This window comes from Diabrotica virgifera, chromosome 8 (genome assembly GCF_917563875.1).
Source record: "Diabrotica virgifera virgifera chromosome 8, PGI_DIABVI_V3a".
Taxonomy (NCBI): Eukaryota; Metazoa; Arthropoda; class Insecta; order Coleoptera; family Chrysomelidae; genus Diabrotica; species Diabrotica virgifera.
The window spans coordinates 228,844,661-228,864,092 of NC_065450.1; the positions used below are offsets into that span (position 1 = coordinate 228,844,661).

Below are 19,432 nucleotides of genomic sequence, written 5' to 3' on the forward strand. Positions count from 1 at the left end.
GACCCCCACGGAGATAGGGTGGGGGGTTACTTTAAAATCTCAAATAGGAGCCACCATTTTTATTGCAGATTTGGATTCCTTACGTAAAAATAAGTAACTTTTGTTCGGGACATTTTTTCGAATTATGGATAGATGGTGCTATAATCGGAATAAACGATTGTTGGAAATGGAAAATTAAATTTAAAAATGCCAAGCGCCCACTAAAATGGAAAACTTTACTTAACTTTTTCTGGTTTTAGGACCTAATCTTCACAACCCGCGAGTAACTGCAAATTTAGCATACTCTCCTCCCCTACTATCTTCACAACGCGCGAGTAACTGCAAATTTAGCATACTCTCCTCCCCTACTATTAGACTAAACTACCAATAAAAGATTCTTGTTTCCACAGTAACGTCAACAACTCGCTATATTCCTAGGATACGATATAAATATTACATCGTACATGTACGTCAATATTATTTTCACAAAATTAAATAGTCATTTTCGTTATAATTTTAAAAATATTTCATCCAAAAATGCCATCTTTCACGCCACGATCAGTCCTGGCGGATGTCGAAATGGACGAAGATTTCGTCGAGGCTGTGGAGAAATTTAAAGATACAGAACTGACCCCCGAACAAATGGCGTTAAAGATCCAAGCAGACAGAGTCATTTACACACTGAATAGATGTCTGGCAAAGCTGAATACAGTGGCGCATTTCCCATTTTTACTACAGAACGACGCGGAGTTGTTGAGGAAGTATTTGAGTCCTAACGAGGCGTTTTTCGTTCTGGAAGCTCTGTCAGAATGGCGTCTCGACTTTGATGTTTCAGATATACAACCAACTGAATTCATTAGTGAATATTTGAAGATTGGTAATGTATGTATCAATTTTTGGCAATAATTCTCTTCCTTTTCTCGTACCACTACAACCCGGGGTGGGTCTTGCCTGACTGCACAACTCGCTTCCATCTCGAACGGTCGACCATGATAATTGGGTCAGTGGGTAGCCCCATTGTTCTTAAATCTGACCATATATTGTTTCTCCATCGCATTCATGGGCGTCCTAAGGGCCTTCTTCCTGTGCGGACTTCCTCCCAGAATAACTTGGCAATAATTTTCTCCTTATCAATATTTTAGAACGCGAAAGACATACATAAATAATCATTCCTCTTCTACCATTAGGTGTCGAGTAAGGTGCGTCTAGCTTTTGATGCATGTTCTCCATTCTTTCGCTTCTTGTCAATATTTATTATTATTTAATATCTCTCTTGTCGCTGTTTCCCTCTTTTACTGGTCTGCTCCTTCTATTGTTCCCTCTTCGTTTAGCTTCCCACACTCTTCTCACTTGCCTGTTACTATCCATCCGCATTATATGACCGAAACATGCTAATTTTTTCTCCTTTAATGTGTTATTTCTACACTTCTAGTTTGTCCGTCCTTGTTGTCCTTATCGTTCTTCTGAGGTATTCCGTCTTCTGTTTAAAATCCAGTTCTCTGCTTCGTATATTGTCATCTTGGTTTTTCTTGATATTTTCTTGTTGTTAAAGAATCCTCTAGTAGTGCATGGAATAGTTTTCTTCTGTAGGTACTCTCTAACCAGATACGATGGGTAGGTCATCAGGTACGATCAGAGGAAGACAGAATATTAAAGACAGTATTTTTTGTAGTAAAGACCAGACGGTAGAAGATCAGTAAACCGTCCCAGTAAAGATGGAAGGATGATATTGAAGCAGATTTATCTAGGATTCAGGTACAACAATGGGAAATGGAAGCGAAATATCGTAGAAGATGGAATGGAAGGCTATCGTGGAAGACTCACCCCGAGTTGTAAAACCAGTTAGGAAGAAGAGGAGGTACTCTCTAGTCTGTTGTTGAGACCGCCCTCGATGCTTCCTCTGATATTTATTACTGTTCCCAGCCATTTGTATATGTATATTTAATATTTTTTGTTTGCTTTACTTTTTGTTGATCTATCACCACTTCGATTATACCCTCTTTGCCTTTTATTCTTGTTATTTTCATTATCTGTGTATTTTCTTTACATTTAGGTTGTGTTTATTGCTTCTGAGTTCCATTTTTTTTTTAAAGTGTCTTCTTCTTTCTTCTTCTTCTTTAGCCCATTTCTATCCAACATTGGACATAGGCCTTCCCCAAACTGAATGTTCATAAATTGGGGGTTCCTATTTAAGATTTTAACCTCCAGATGGTGGGGTGGAGGATCATGTTTGGTGTTATTCGATAGGTTTTTGAAAAATATTGAACACGTATTTTATGGCATTTCATTTGGAAGTGTATGTCTCGAGATATTAGACCGTTTCTATAATTTAACTATGGTATCACATGGTATCACGATAAATCGTTTTTTCCGATTATAGCGCCATCTATCCACAATTCAAAAAAATGTTTCGAATAAAAGTTGCTTACTTTTATGTAACGAATCCAAATCTGCAATAAAATCATCTGGGAGTTTCTATTATAACATTTTAAAGTTACCCAGCACCACATCTTCAGTGGGTGGAGTGGGGGGACGTGTTTAATGTCATTTAAAAGATTTTTGAAAATTATTGAACACGTATTTTTCAGTTTTTTGATCCGATGTTCATTTCGATGTCGAAATATTCGACCGTTCCACTACTTTTGAGACCTATAACATACATAGAAAAACAGAAAAATTAACAGAAAAGAGCGTGCGATCTATTAATGAACATTGTTTTATTTTTAGATTAATAGGTCACCAACAAAAAAACAACAACCCACAGCAGTTTTACCAGAGGATTTCCCAAATGCACAAGTCTACCAGATCGTAGATATAATTTTCTATAACAAATGTTTGCAATCAATTATTCGCTCAACAGAGAAGCCAAAAATCGACTGGCATGTGATGAGTCTTATAAAACTTCTCCAAGATTTGAAGAACATCGCAAAAACCAAGCTATATACAACAGGTACAAATTAAGCAAAATTATTATGATTGCAATATACGCCAGTCAATGCGAGCAAGAATAGTATATTACCTCCGAATTCTATCCTACTGCATGGATTTTAATGAAATTTTGGGCCTAGCCTCTACTTATCTCCTAATTCAAAGTCTACCCGATTCCGATGTTTGCTTTTATCTTGGGGGTGGCTTCCACCCCTTCTTAGGGGTGAAAAAATTTTTGGTTAAAATTACCATGGAATTCGCTAGAGAACCTAATTCAAAGCAAAAACTGTTCTATAATTTTTTTTTTGAAAACTCAATACTTTTGAGATATTCGTGGTTGAAAATTGGCCATTTTCATTTAAACATAATACCTTTTCGAACGGTTTTTTGCGAATACCTTAAACACTATAAATCTAACTAAAAAAACTGTATTAAACATTTTTGTAGGTTATATAAAAACAAAGAGACACTTGCCTTCACAAATCTTCTAGTTATAACACAAAAAGAGATATGGTAGGTGAAAATAGTTTGGTTTTTTGGTACATTCTCAAATTGGTGCATTCAACTTAAAATAACAGAGAAACGGTCGATTTTAGGTGTATAATGCTCTCAATACCTTTTGTAGTGCTTGAAAACATCTTTAAACTGAGCTATATTAAAGGTGCATTACATTAAAACTAAGCGAGATATGCTGCAAAAAAATTGATAACTAATGTATTTAAAAAAAATGGGAAGTAATTTTAACCCACACCCACCAAATTGTAAATGCATCATTTTCCTTCCACGATACCTTTTATTATAGTGTTATTTCTATGTTCAAAAAGTTAAATGGGTTTAAAATGAATGGTTTTTGAAAAAATAGATCAAATTATAGGGCGCATTTTTAAATTTTCTTAAAAATCTTTTTTCTCCATGTAACTTGAAAATGATAAGAGATACAGTAATGAAAAATAAAAAGGAAATTTTTATCTGAAAAAGCCCTACATTTTTGTGTGGTATCTTTTTTTCTTATCTCTTATCTTTTTCGAGTTACATGGAGGAAAGGGAAGATTTTTCAGAAAATTTAAAAATGCGCTCTATAATTTGATATTATTTTTTTCAAAAACCATTCATTTTAATCCAGTCCAACATTTTGAACATAGAAATAACACTATAATAAAAAGTATTGTAGAAACAAAACGATGTATGTATTTAAATTCGGGTCTAGGACGTTTCATCGCCGCCGTTTCGATGCCGCCAGTTCGATGCCGATGCCGGCCGATTCATCGCCAGTCAATTAATCGCTATCTGATATATTTCCGAATTTTCGACAGTTACAATTATTAGTTATTTTTAGTATTAATTAGGAATTCTAGGAAATGCGAGATATGACGGCGATGAAATGGACTGGCGATGAACCGGCGGCATCGAAACTGCCGGCGATGAACCGGCGGCATCGAAACGTCCCATTCCGTTAAATTCTGATGGATGAGGGGTTAAATATACTTCTGATTTCTTCTTATAATACATTAGTCATCAACTTTTTTGCAGAATATCTCGCTTAGTTTTAATGTAACTGACATTTAGTATTGCTCATTTTAAAGGTCTTTTCAAGCACTACAAAAGTTATTAGTATCATTATACATCTAAAATCGACAGTTTCTCTGTTATTTCAAGATGAATACACCGATTTGAGCATGCAGCAAAAAAAAACAAACTCTTCTTACCTACCATATCCCTCTTTGTATTTTTAAATGTAAATGTAAACCTACAACTAGAAGATTTATGAAGGAACGAATCTCTTTGTTTTTTTTATAACCTACAGAAATATTCTATATAGTTTTTTTGTTAGATGCATAGTTTTTAAGGTATTCGCAAAAATCTTTTCGAAAAGGTGTCATTTTTCAATGAAAATGGCCAATTTTCAACCATGAATAACTCAAAAAGTATTGAGTTTTCAAAAAATAATTATAGAACAGTTTTTGCTTAAAATTAGGTTCTCTAGCCTCTTCCGTGGCTATTTTAACCAAAACATTTTTCACCCCCGAGAAAGGGTGGAAACCACCCCCAAGTTAAAAGCGCACATCGGCATAGGGTAGACTTTGTTTCTTGAGCTATTCCCTACTTATTGTGAAAATATCAAGTAAATCGATGTAGTAGGATGGAATTCGGAGCCAAATACCCTCATTGACTGCCCTAATAATGTAGCTAGTGTTTTGGACTCTATCATAGACGTACTAATAGTTGTTATTCTGGGTTATTCCTTCTCTTTTTGAAGACAACTTTACTCAACTTTCGCAGGAAAATGTTGTTTCCAAATATATTTATTTACCACAGCAGCTACCAGTTATACTGTTCCTCTTTGTCTTTAAGAGTGTGAAACAAAGATCTCTAATATAAATATTAAACTATGTTGTCCTATAGAAGGTTATGTAAGATTTTTGTTTATAGATGTGAAGTTAGTTAAAATATAAACTATCCTATGAAACTGTCTACACACTAAATTCTGTTACTTTAGTTTCTCGATTTGATTTTGATTCAAATTGTTGGATATTTTAATCGAGTCATAGGCCTTCCTAGTATCTACAAAAACCAGATAGACGAATTTATGTTTAGCCATTCTTTTGTATATCAGTTGTTCAACCGTGTAGACGTGATCTAAGCATGCAAACGTTAACTATGACTATCTTTCAGTAAAGTCGTCCCAGGAACGCAGCTCATAAAATATTGGCAATATCATTTTAAAGTCTCCTACTGAATGTATGTCTGAATTGCCGATATAAATGAGTCAGATTAAATAAATTATTAGAAGAATTTTTTACTAAGCAACAACAATTTTGTTTAATTTAGTAATTTTTTTTATTTTGACAATGGCATCCGATTTGTGCTTCGAAACGTTAATAAAATTTTTCAATTTAATTGTGGCTTATTTTCCAATAAAAACAAGGAAATAGCTTCAGAACAACGTTAACTCTGATTCTCTATTTATAGGAGACGAACAGAACGCAATGGAGAAAGAACTTCGAAGAGCTTACAAGTCCAACGTCCTACTAACAGCTGCCATCGAGGATTTGAAGCAACAACTAGAAAAACAAAGAAAAGAACTAGGAGATCAACTAAACGAAAAGCTGAAAGTGTTCGAGATGTATAACGAAAAAATGGAAACAGTCAAAGAAAATTTTGAAATCGAAATGAGAAAAACCCAACGTGATACGGAGAAGACGATGATGCAGAAAACAATGGAGAGCGAAGAGGCGCAAGCTTTCTTAGCAGACGAAGCTGAGAGAGTTGTTAAAAGATATCAGGATCTTCTTCAAACAAATCTGCAAGCAGAAGGTAGCTCGAGAGCTAAGAGATCCAAAATTGAGACGCAGTTGCAGAATTGGATCAATACGTTCGATCAGGATATTGGAGAAAAACAGGTAATTTAAGCAATTAAATAGACGAGTGACAGAAAGGATCAAGTGACATTTGTTAGTATTAAGATCTCTCTCTCCCCCTCTCCCCTATGGCGCAACATCAAAGTCGGACCCTGGCTCTCCAGTATCTGCCTCCAAGTATCTCTTTCCCTAGCTGCTCTCCTCCAGTTATCCACCCTCAATATCTCTTTAGCATCGGTTCTCACTTCGTCTATCCCCACTTTCTTCTTCCCCACTGAACGACGTTCCACCATAGTTCCATTAAGCGTTCTACTATACCTACTAAGGTATTCTGTCATCATTAATTCTTATAAGGTGACCTATCCAGAGAAATCTTTGAATTTTTGTAAAATTTGCCATAGAGGGATCTTTGTAATATTGATATAACTCATGGTTGAACCTTTTTGTGTACATATCATTGCCGCAGAGATGGGTCCTAGTATCGTCCTCAATATAGTTATTTCAAAAGTATTGATAAGGTTTAGGAAAATAAGTAAATAAGATGATTTAAACCAGTGATAGTCAACCTGGGGCCGGCGGGCCGCATGCGGCCCTCTAGCGTTTTTCATACGGCCCGAAGGCTCACTAAAAGGCCCTATAAACGATCAAATTATTTGTCAAATTTCAAGTGTTTGTCAAATTATTTGATAGTGTGCCGCTGTGTTTAAGGCGTGTTTGTGTGTGATTGTGAAATTATATTGAAATTTTTAAGAACTCTGGGATTAAAAAGCAGGTATTATTAACTTTTAGATAATAATAAATTAGTAAAGTTAATCAACAAATACCCATTTTAAAAATAATCAACACAAAAGCAGGTTTTTCAAGCACTTTGAATAATAAATTATTAAAGTTAATGAAAAATAAATACTACATTGGAATGACACTTACTTATCACAAGAAAAACCCAGGTTTGAATTAACAAAAAAATATAAAATAATTGTGACCTTGAAACAACACCCTGTATATTAAAATTGTCAAAATCCGTTTGCACATTTGAAAAGAGTACAAAAAACAAAGATTAATTGACAACTTAAATTTTTTGTGCAGACCATTTAATGACATTAATTTCGTAATTAAATCGAAATTTTTGTTGTGAGTTCTCAGAGTTCTTAAAAATTTCGACATAATTTCAAAATTAATTGAAGTCATTAAATTGTCTGCGCAAAAAATGAAGGTGAACCATTAAACTTAGTTTTTTGTGATCTTTTCAAATGTGCAAACGGGTTTTGAAAACTTCAATATACAGGGTGTTGTTTCAAGGTCACAATCACTTTATATTTTTGCGTCGTTCCAATGTAGTAGGTAACTAAGTATTGATTGGTGTTGAAATGAGCATTTATTTATTAAATTCAATAATTTATTTATTAAAAGTGCTTTAAAAACCTACTTTGCAGTATCTGTTCTTAAAAATTTCAATATATTTTATTTCAAAATTAAAGTAATTATTAAATTTTCTGCGGAAAACATTAAAGCGAACCTATAAACTCAGTTCTTTGTGCTCTTTCCAAATGCGCAAACGGGTTTTGAAAATTTCAATATACATACAGGATGTTGTTTCAAGGTCACAATGAATTTAAGTATAATTTTTTTATTCCGGACCTGGATTTTTCTTCTTATTAGTAGTTTTATAGTTTGGGTTCTAAATAAGACATGCTTGTATCAAATATCAAAAAATATACAAGGTGGTTATAAAGTTATGGATCCAGACAAAAATGGGCAAAATCGGTAAAAACTCGAGTATAAAAATCGGTGAGGCAATAAATATAGAATATCTAGAACCGCCTCAGTGACCTCTATTCACCATTTAAGTATTTCCGTTTATTAATGAAACACCCTGTATACTACTCCACCTATGCGGCCCGCAAGCTAAGGCGATAGCACGCGATTGTTAGTATGTGGCCCAGGAAAAAAAAAAGATTGAGTATCGCTGATTTAAACTACACGGCCCTAAAATTAATTGAAGAGTGTGATATATGGGGTCTAAAAGTGAATAAAAAGAAAACCAAATACTTGTGCATTGGAGGAGAACAAAAATATATCACATTAGTCGACATGGCCACAATGAAGTACTGCTTCGACTACAAATATCTAGGAATCAATATTTCGCACGATGGAACATTAAACCAAGGCATAAAAGAAAGAAATACGTCAGGTAACAGATACGTCAGGTAGAAAACCATCACAATTTTAAACAGTATTTTATGGGACCGATCCATCACCAAAGAAAATAAGAAGAGGATATATGACACTATAGTGAAAAGTATTACTCTATACATCTGTGAGGTATGGCCACTGAAAGAAAGAACTTTAACAACGCTGAGAGCAACGGAAATGGAGTGTTGGAGAAGAGCCGCAGGAAAATCTAGCAGAGAAAGGATTACCAACGAACGCATTATAGAAATAATGGGAATCAAACGAACAATCACGGATGACTTATCAACAAACCAACTTATCTGGTTCGGACATATACAAAGAATGAAGGATGAAGAAAAACCACTTTTAAAAAACGCCATTTGGAAGGTTTTCATATGACATAAGTTTCTTACTATCTTCATTTCAAATGCTTTACTTTTTGTTGATAGACGAAAAGAAAGAAAAAAAATCTTATTTCCCTGTACTATACTGTTCTATTTTATTTGCATGACAATTTTTTCTCAATCTCAAACAAAATCTACCTTTCAGGCTCAATTTGATCAATTACAAGAAGAATACGACCAAAAAAAGGCGGAAATAGACGAAGCTCAAAAGGTTATAGACGAGCAGGAAGAAGAGTACAATAGACTAATGGCCGAGAAGGCCGAAGAAGAAGAACGGTTGTATAACGAAATGGCGTACCAATTCTTCCTCGACAGATCTGCAAGGAAAATTCAAAGATATTGGAGAGCATATGTGGAGAAAAAGGCGACAAAGAAGAAGAAGGGCAAAAAGAAGAAATAAATATATAAATAGTGTAATTTTATAGTAAGGTAATTTTTAAATACATAGTATGAAAAATATTGTTAGAAATATATCATTACGTACGAGAATTTTTCTTCACTATGTTGGAGACGCAGAATATCGTGGCTGCCCAACCTGAGAGAGTGGTACGGATGTACATCAAATGAACTTTTCAGAGCAGCCATCTCTAAAATCCGAATAGCTATGATGATTGCCGACCTCCGTCGCGGAGATGGCACTTAAAGAAGAAGAAGATGTTGGAGACGCTGGAAGGAAGACGCTGGATTGGAAGAAAACAATTGTCCTGGCTGCGTAACATTAGACATTGGACAGGTCGAACGGTCGAGGAATTGTTTCATATAGCTGCCGACCGAAAAACATTTCATCAGCTTGTTAATATGACGATAGCCAATGCTTGAAAACAAAGTAAGGCACACAAAGAAGAAGATGTTGGACACAGTCAAATGCCTTAGTGTAATCTATAAATCGTAGATATATTTCTTTCCGCTGATTTCAGCACTTTTGAAGTAGGACTAACAGCGCAAACAAGGCATCTCTGGTTCCCAGTACCTCTCGATAGCCCGTTTGTAGTTTGCTGAAATCTTGTTCGCAGTTTCTACGTATTCGATTAGTAGAACTCTTAGAAACATTAATACTTGACTCATATTTTATTTTTATGTATTTGCTCCTCCAAATAGACCCTGTCAAATACCTTTTCAAAATCTATAAAGCAGGCATCAATCGGTTTCTGGGAAGTGCAGAATCCAATTTACGTCTGCCTTATAGATTTTGACAAGGCGTTTGATATGATCCAACATGATAGGCTGTTTGAATATCTAGAAATGATTGGAATAAATGATAAAGATCTGAGACTTTTGAAAGAAACAGACAAAATTTGCATTCAAAAAGGTATCAGACAATGTTGTTTATTATCTCCAACTTTGTTTAATGGTAGGGGAGCCCAAGCGGGAATTTTGGCAGTTACTCGAGCGCGTCAGATTATTACATGGGGAGAAACCTTGTACCCTGAAAATGTACCTCTACCATATATTAGCTCTTAATGCAGGGGAGTTCGTTAAGAGGGTGCCGAAAAAAAATCTATCCTTAGAAAAACTCGAAATTGTCAGATTAAGATAAGGTAAGTTAAGTATGTACATGCAAAACAGTGTATATTTCAAACATCTGGCGATTTGAGAGAGGAGTAAGCAGATGGATGAGTCCCAAAGTTTCACAAGAAAAAAGCGAATATTTCGCGAAATGAATGACAGATCGAAAAACTAAAAAATACGTACTCGAATATTTTTAAAAAATCTATCGAATGATACCAAAGACGACTTCCCACGGAGAGGGGTGGGGGGTAAATTTAATATTTTAAATACGAATCCCGCGATATTTCGGGAAATGAACATCAGATCGAAAAACTGAAAGATACACTTATTCAATATTTTTGAAAAATCTATTGAATGGCATCAAACACGACCCCCATGGAGATGGGGTGGGGGGTTACTGTAAAATTTTACATGGGAGCCTCCATTTTTTTATTGCAGATTTGGATTTCTTACGTAAAAATAAGTAACTTTTATTCGAGACATTTTTTCGAATTATGGATAGATAGCGCTATAATCTAAAAAATGATTGTTGGAAATGGAAAATTAAATTAAAAATGGACACTAAAATGGAAATTTCTAACCTTCATCAGTGAACTGGATTATCAGCAGATCAATTTCGACATGCCGCGCTATATCGAGAAGAATATCGGCAAATTGTCATGGAAGCATCTACCAACGACTAAAATTTAGGCACGGTACTCAAAGATGAAGAAGATCTTCCAAGAAAGATATTATGTTTTTGTATGTATCTGTTTTTATTTTGTATATCAATAATATCGATACTAATTCCAAAAATTACTAATCAATACTAAAAATTTTCAAAACAAAATAAAATCGAACCCATTATAGCCACTCTACTTACCTGATTTGGATTCGGTTCCTCTTCATCCCAGTTATGACTCACGTCGCTACTCTTGATGGATTCAAATGGTTTATGTAACACAGACGGTCTAATTCTATAGAACCAAGTTCTCTTATTTTCTGATCTAGGAGCAGTAAAGGCTGATCCCGATAACTGCTCGGCGTACAGACCATAGGGGCATTTTTGTGGACTGTTTTGGTCTGGTGGCAAGGAGCCCGGGCATCTTGGATCTTCGGATTGTAATTCTGAGCCGAAGCCGCTCATGTACTAAACAAAAAGAATAACAAATTGTAAAGAAGTAATAAGCTTCTCCAGCGCTTAAGACAGAGCTGGAGGAAAGCGCAGAAGGCATAAAGATAAATGGAGAAATAACTAATAACATAAGGTATACTGAGGACACTTTGATTTTAGCGAGTAGCATGGAGTAACTGAGTTGTCTAATGAGTAAGATACAAAAAACAATTGCACAATACTAACTCAAACTAAACATCACAAAAACCAAATAGACCAGGACTAATCTGTAAAAAAACGTGTATTTTTTTATGTGAGAGGTGGTATTCGCATTTTTGCAAATAAAGTTAGGGACACCTTAAGATAATAATTGACTTATTCTCCTTCTCAAATATGCCTGGAACATTAATAAAAAAATTAAAATATTTAAAAATTTCGAAAAACATCGATTTTTTTTTCTGCTTTCTTTGCTTTTAACTTTAAAACGGTTCGTTTTATCTTAAGGTATTACCGTTTCTGAAATATAGCAATAAATACAAAATAAGGGAGCAAAATACGCCTGTTGTTATTCAATGTTTCTTAACCACTTTGGTGGCACTTAGAACCTTAGTAATTCGCTTAGAAAATTCTTATAACTTAGGTACTTAAATGGTCTACCAAATTTCATTAAAATCGACCTAATAGATTTTGCATAATAAATTTGCAATGTAAATGTTTTTAAAAAAGTTCAAAATTTTTAAAATCTTTCTGAACAAAAAGTAGACCATTTACAAGTTGGCTAATTTTTTTACATAATATAATGTGCTTTACCTATCTAATACACTTTACAGAATTAAAATCGGATTATTTAAGGGGCCTCAACAATGTTTTAAAATTATAAACAATTTTTTGGCTTATAAACAATTAGCTTTGTTTAATAATAAAAAATTAATTTTTAGCAATGCAAATAATTAAAACCGGTATAATTTGACTTAAACTTTCAAATGCTGTCAGCAGAATTGCTATTTTATTTTTTAATCAAAAGTTATTCTCGTTCAAAAATTGCAATTTTTCGATTTTTTTAATGTTCCACCACGTTTATCTCGAAAACTATGCATCCTACGAAAAAACTTGTAAGAACATTTTTTGCTTAGAATTACTCAAGAAATAAAAAAAATGTTTATTTTGCGAAAAATCGATTTTATGAAATTCCTCAAGTTTTTCGTTTATAACAATCTTATCAACATCCGGATCAACTGTTACCCAAAAAATTCGTGTTCTACGGGTCAAAATACATAAACAAAACTTGGGTAAGTCCATCTAAATAAAGGAGCCCGTAGCACCCCTTCCTGGTCACAGCACTAATTTGTTTATAAGCCAAAAAATTGTTTATAACTTTAAAACATTGCCGAGGCTGCTTAAATAGTCAGATTTCAATTCTGTAAAGTGCATTAGATAGGTGGAGTGCTTTATTATATGTAAAAAAATTGAAAAATCTTTATATGTTCTAGTTTTTATTGTGCAAGATTTTAAAAAATTTTAAATTTTTAAAAAAAGTTTAGATTGCAAAATTATTATGCAAAATCTAGTAAGTCAATTTTAATGAAATTTAGTGGACAGTTTTAGCACATTACAAAAATGTTCTAAGCGAATTAGGAAGGTTCCAAGTGTAACCTAAGTGATGGAAAAACATTGAATAAAGACAGGCTTGCTTTGCCCCCTTATTTTATATTTATTGCTATTTTGCAGCAATGGTGTAAAATTAACACATTTCCAATCGTATCTGATAGAAAATTGAATTATCTTTGTTTTATTCCTATACGACATTGTTCCAAAATGAATCGTTTTAAAGTTATAAGCAAAGAAAGTAGAAAAAAAAAGAAATTTTTTGAAATTTTTAAATCTTTTATTTTTTTTATTAATGTTCCGGGCATATTTGAGAAGGAGCATAAGTAAATTATTATTAACGAAGTTATCACCTAACTTAATCCGCAAAAATCCGAATGCCACCTCTCACATCCACCTAAAAACAGATCCTTCCTGGTTTAAAATGGATGTTAGTAAGCAAAAGCCAACACCAAGACAACTGATATTAGACAATCAATGAATTGAACACGTGGATTCGTACATACACTTAGGAACAACAGGTAATTCAAGTTGAGATCAAGCGAAGGAAATACGTATAAGAATAGAAAAAGCAAGCGCGTCGTTCACTGACATCATAGACGTAACCAGGGGGTTTTGGGGGTTGAAACCCCCTGTGTTGGGATACACGGCATCTCTTAGTAATCTTCTTATTAAAACAAATCCTTTTAATAATTAAAAATGTCTTTAGCAAAACAAACTACGTTTGTTGATAGTAAATACGATCGACCTACATTAGCACATATCGGTGTAACAGTTTAGGTTTGACCAAGGTCGGTTTGAAATAACAATAGTATTCATTATTTTTATAACCTAGTCGACTCAGCGCTTTTAATCAAAACAATCTTACTTTCATTATATACCAAAACAATAACAGGAGAATACCGATTATTAGTTCTAATTCCATCGCGAACAGTAAGTCATTAATATTTGAGATCCCAAAGGGAAAACATCACAGCTACTGAGAACTAACGTACCACCAGCTCTTTACCGTTAGCACTCTAACTTACAAAATAAATGCATCTACGGTGATACGAGTTATTTCATCAACCCTTATGGTAGGGGGTAACCAACCCTTAATTATCTAAGGTGGCTCAGAAGGTAGAAGCCACCATACCCCCATTTTGGAGGTACTTTGAGCTCTATACGCTTAACACCATTACTATTCCATACCTCCAAGAGATCATCAAGTAGTTGTAACCCCCCCCCTTAGGATCATCCTGGTTACACCTCTAACTAGCATGAAGGAAATTTTCACCTCTAACAGTCTCACCCTACCTCTCAAAGTCCGACTTCTGAAATGTTATGTATTCCCGGTTTTGTTATATGGAATGGAGGCGTGGACAATGACCGCAACATTAATGAAAAAAGTAGAGGCCTTAGAAATGTGGGCTTAACGACGTATAGAAAGAGACGTAGGTAAAGAGAGACGAGGTAAAGAAAAAGACGTAAGAATAACTATAGAAAAAAAGAAAGTTGGAATACTTGGGTCACGTTGTGAGGCACAATAAATATAGAGGACTGCAGCTAATTATCCAATGGAAAATAGACAGCAGAAGGGGTTCCAGGGAGGAGGAGACGATCATATGGCTCCAAAACTTGCGGCAATGGTTCAGATTGTCATCTACCGAACAATTCAGATCTGCCGTAAAAACAGTCAGAATAGCCATGTTAATTGCCAACGTCCGGAACGAACAAGGCACATGAGGAACAAGAAAAAAATAATTAAAAAATACGATTGATGATTCTTGATTCCTAAAATAACTACTCTACAATTGAATAATGCCTTAGATTGTATCACTACTGATTACGATCATTATCAGTCTTGATAGTAATATCTTAGATAGGTTACAATTTTGTCAACGACTACAACGAGAATCTAAGAAAAAAAAGAAGATAATAGAAAATGCGAAAACTCTTAACTATTGACCAAAAATGGGGAAAAATTCAACATGCCCTTGTGGCAGTTGGAAAATAGATCCTTAAACCACTTGGACAAAAAAGAAAATTGTTCTGAAGGTGTTTTTTGTGCCAAAAAAAAAAACAAAAAAGAAAATCTTGGATGACAGTAGAAAGAGATGCACAAAGCGGTGCTGCAAATAAGATAAAGATTGCCATGATTATCGCCATGAAACATTCGTCACGGATAGGCCCAAGGAAGATATCCTGGCTGAGAAACCTTCGAAAATGGTATATCTGCAGCTCAGTAGCCCTCTTCAGGGCAACTGCAAATAAAGTACGGATAGCTATGATGATAACTAACCTCCGATATATGAGAAGGAACAAAAGAAGAAGAAGCTGGTTTTAAAACCAGCCACAGTTTCCTCCAAACAACGGAGTCGGCCACAGTCTACATTTATATAAGAAATCGCAAATAATCGAAACTTAAATTTTCATCAGCAGTCAAGATTTTATGATTTGTCACATCCAATAAAAAACTTAAAGATTACAAATATTAAAAATTAAATTTCTAACCAACGAATCTCTAGGATATAACTGACGATATAACTCTGGACAATAATAATATACAGGGTGAGTCATGAGGAACTGTACATACTCCTACCTCGTGTAGAGGCTCCTATGGGGAATAACAAATGACCATTAAAAGTGTCTGCTCCCATTGTTTAATAATATACAGGGCGAGTTTCGCATTTTGACAGAAATTTGTATTCGTCATAATTTTTGAACGGTCGGATCGATGTTTCTCTTATTTTGGTCAATTGTTACACTATTACCACCTAATCAACTGATTTATTCAAACTAGAAAAAAATCAGGTCCGGCTTCAAAAAAATTAGTTCGTTTGGGTCTTAGAAAAAATTTCACCCTGTATACGCTTTTTGAAAACTATAATATGAATTTTACAAATTAGACAAATAGGCAATTAAAATGATATATTTATTTTTTTCCCCACACGATTACTTAATTTTTTATAAAAAAATCAAATTTGAGTATGAATTAAAAGTTTGGTAAAGTGAACCATATATTTAAAAAAAATAACTTTTATTAAAAAAATTATTTTTTTGAACAAATATTTAATTTATGTTCCCACTCAATCAACTGATTTATACAAACTTGAAAAAAATCAGGCCCGGATTTAAAAAATTAGTTCGTTTTGGTCTTAGAAAAAATTTCACCCTGTATACGCTTTTTCAAAACTCTAATATGAATTTTACAAATTAGATAAATAGGCAATTAAAATGGCATATTTATTTTTTGCCCCACACGATTACTTAATTTTTTATAAAAAAATCAAATTTGACACTGAATAATTAAAAGGTTGGTAAAGTGAACCATAGATTTTAAAAAATTAACTTTTATTACAAAAATTAATTTTTTTTGAACAAATATTTAACTTATGTTACCACCCAATCAACTGATTTATACAAACTAGAAAAAAATCAGGCCCGAATTTAAAAAATTAGTTCGTTTTGGTCTTAGAAAAAATTTCACCCTGTATACTCTTTCTGAAAACTCTAATATGAATTTTACAAATTAGACAAATAGGCAATTAAAATAGCATATTTATTTTTTTCTCCACACGATTACTTAATTTTGTATTAAAAAATCAAATTTGTCAAAATCGGAATTTTAACCTAAATCTGAAAAAAAATGAAATCACGGTTTAATTCGCTACAACTCTGTTCCATTTTAATATTTTTTTCTGAAATTTTACAGCACATATCTCTTACCATAGTGAATATGAAAATTGTTGTAGACTTTCCGTCTTCTTCTCATAATAGTACATTATATACCGCGGGACTGAAGTAGTACATTTAATCCTGAAGGTAAAGTTTATGGCCCGACCGCAGGGAGGGCCATAATTTACCTGAAGGATTAAATGTACTTCAGTCGCAAGGTATATACGATACTTTTCGTACTTCCGGTATGATTTTATTAATTATTTCAATAATTTCAATCAGTTTTTTCTCTCTTCAACTCATTTAATAAACTGTCTTTAAAATAAGTTACCATAGTAACATTGCGTTGTGACAGTTATAATTTAGAAACATTGTCATTACTAGTGTCATTGTAAAGAAACATTGTTATTGATAATTATTGGTATCATGAGTGAAGAAGGTGTATCTGATATTGATAAAAGAGCAGCCGAAGTAGGTGAAGAATTGTTACCACCGAAATCTAGAAAACTATACGAGCAGCAGTACGATGCTTTTAAAAAGTGGTGCCGCTTAAAAAATGTGAGACAACCTACTGAAAATGCGCTGTTAGTCTACTTCGATGATAAATCAAAAGCGGTTTGTGCCTCAACTCTCTGGGCACATTACTCAATGCTGAAATCGGTTATTAACATTAGAGAAGATATTGATATAAGTAAATTTCCAAAATTATTAGCTTTTTTGAAGAGAAGAAATGAGGGATTTAAGCCAAAGAAGTCAAGAATTCTCACGTCTGAGCAGGTAGATCAGTTCTTACGGGAGGCTCCGGATGATAAATATTTAATGCTTAAGGTAAATTTGGAAATTTGTTTATATTCAGAAATTTTAAGAAATCAATTTTTTTGTAGGTTGCACTTATTTTGGGCGTTGCGGGAGCTTGTCGTGGAAAAGAGTTGGTTGATTTAGAAATCGACGATGTGAGAGATTTGGGCGATTCCTTCCTAATTGCGATTAGAAACACCAAAAATAAAATTGACCGAAATTTTGTGATCAAAAATTCAGAAAACAGTGCCATCAGTTTTGTGGCGATATTTCGGAAATATGTGGCATTGCGAAAGACAGGGACAACTCATTCAAAATTTTTTGTTCAATACATCAACAAAGAATGTACTACGCGAGTAGTAGGAAAAAACATGTTTGGTACAATTCCACGGCAAATAGCAGCTTTCTTGAAATTAGAAAATGCGACGTCTTATACGGGACATTGTTTTAGACGCACATCTGCGTCTTTGTTAGCTGATTCGGGAGCAACAATAGACGTGCTGAAGAGACATGGAGGATGGAAATCCTCCAACGTGGCCGAGGGATATATTGAATCGTCTATTAAAAATAAACAAAAAATTTCAGATAAAATATTTGGTCAAGTCGCCGATTCGTCCACTATAGTTATGCCACAGTCCTCATTCTCGCTTCCTGTTTCCGCAGGATCTTCGAAACAAACACCAGTTCAATATGAAAAGGACCTATCTGTTACTCGTCAGTTACCTGCTGCATTAACCCAGGAAAGACTGGTCAATATGACGAACTGTCACAATATTAATTTGAATATTAACGTTAATTACCATTCTAATTAATTATATTTTTCAATAAAATATCCCTTAAATTCGTTTGTTTGTGATTTAATCGTTCCGGGAGTTTCGTCAATATTTAATCCCGGAGGGATTAAATGTGACACTTTAGTACCTGTCACAAGGGAGTGAAGTTGTCACTTTAGGCCCGGAAGTACGAAAAAGTTATGAATTTTTAAAAATAAAAGGTGCAGATTCGTGAATTGCAAAGTTAAATCGCAAAAATTAAGTGAAAAAATTTAAGATTCATCTATTTGATCACGTCTATGTTAAACTATAGAGTCCAAAGAGAAGTGTTATGGGTTTTAGATCTAGACGTGGTATAGAAAAAAAATGGTGAAGCTTTTAATTTTGAGAAAAACGTTGTTTAATTTTTTTTATTTTTATGGCAAAATTCCGATTTTGACAAATTTGATTTTTTTAATAAAAAATTCAGTAATCGTGTGGGGAAAAAATAAGTACCCCATTTTAATTGGCTATTTGTCTAATTTGTAAAATTCATACTAGAGTTTTCAAAAAGCGTATACAGGGTGAATTTTTTTCTAAGACCAAAACGAACTAATTTTTTAAATCCGGGCCTGATTTTTTTCTAGTTTGAATAAATCAGTTGATTGGGTGGTAACATAAATTAAATATTTGTTCAAAAAAAAATTAATTTTTGTAATAAAAGTTAATTTTTTTAAATCTGGTTTCTAGTAAATATTGTTCACTTTACCAAACTTTTAATTATTCATAGTCAAATTTGATTTTTTTATAAAAAATTAAGTAATCGTGTGGGGAAAAAAATAAATATGCTATTTTAATTGCCTATTTGTCTAATTTGTAAAATTCATATTAGCGTTTTCAAAAAGCGTATACAGGGTGAAATTTTTTTTAAGACCGAAACGAACAAATTTTATTAAATCCGGGCCTGATTTTTTTCTAGTTTGTATAAATCAGTTGGTTGGGTGGTAACATAAGTTAAATATTTGTTCAAAAAGAATTAATTTTTGTAATAAAAGTTATTTTGAAGTTATACTTCTTTACCGGCGATAGAGGGTGAATTTTTATATGTTAAAGCCTATCAGCCCGGCGCATGCGCATTATAACTTTGTTCTGATTGGATGTTCAAATGACATGTCA

General features: G+C 33.6%; 2 protein-coding genes across 2 annotated transcripts in view; one reads left to right on the plus strand and one right to left on the minus strand.

Moving 5' to 3' along the window:
- The window catches only part of LOC114333155 (homogentisate 1,2-dioxygenase), a 76,583-nt gene that overhangs the window by 48,604 nt on the left and 8,547 nt on the right, over nt 1–19,432 (minus strand). The window contains exon 2 of the mRNA XM_028282984.2: nt 11,214–11,480. Within this exon, the coding sequence (XP_028138785.1) occupies nt 11,214–11,480 (267 nt within the window). The remainder of the gene's footprint in view (nt 1–11,213; nt 11,481–19,432) is intronic.
- On the plus strand, nt 438–9,301 carry LOC114333157 (dynein regulatory complex protein 10). Its single transcript, XM_028282987.2, has 4 exons — nt 438–861; nt 2,707–2,929; nt 5,878–6,308; nt 8,988–9,301. The coding sequence occupies exons 1-4, from the start codon at nt 517–519 to the stop codon at nt 9,240–9,242; spliced, it is 1,254 nt and encodes a 417-aa protein (XP_028138788.1). The 5' UTR covers nt 438–516; the 3' UTR covers nt 9,243–9,301.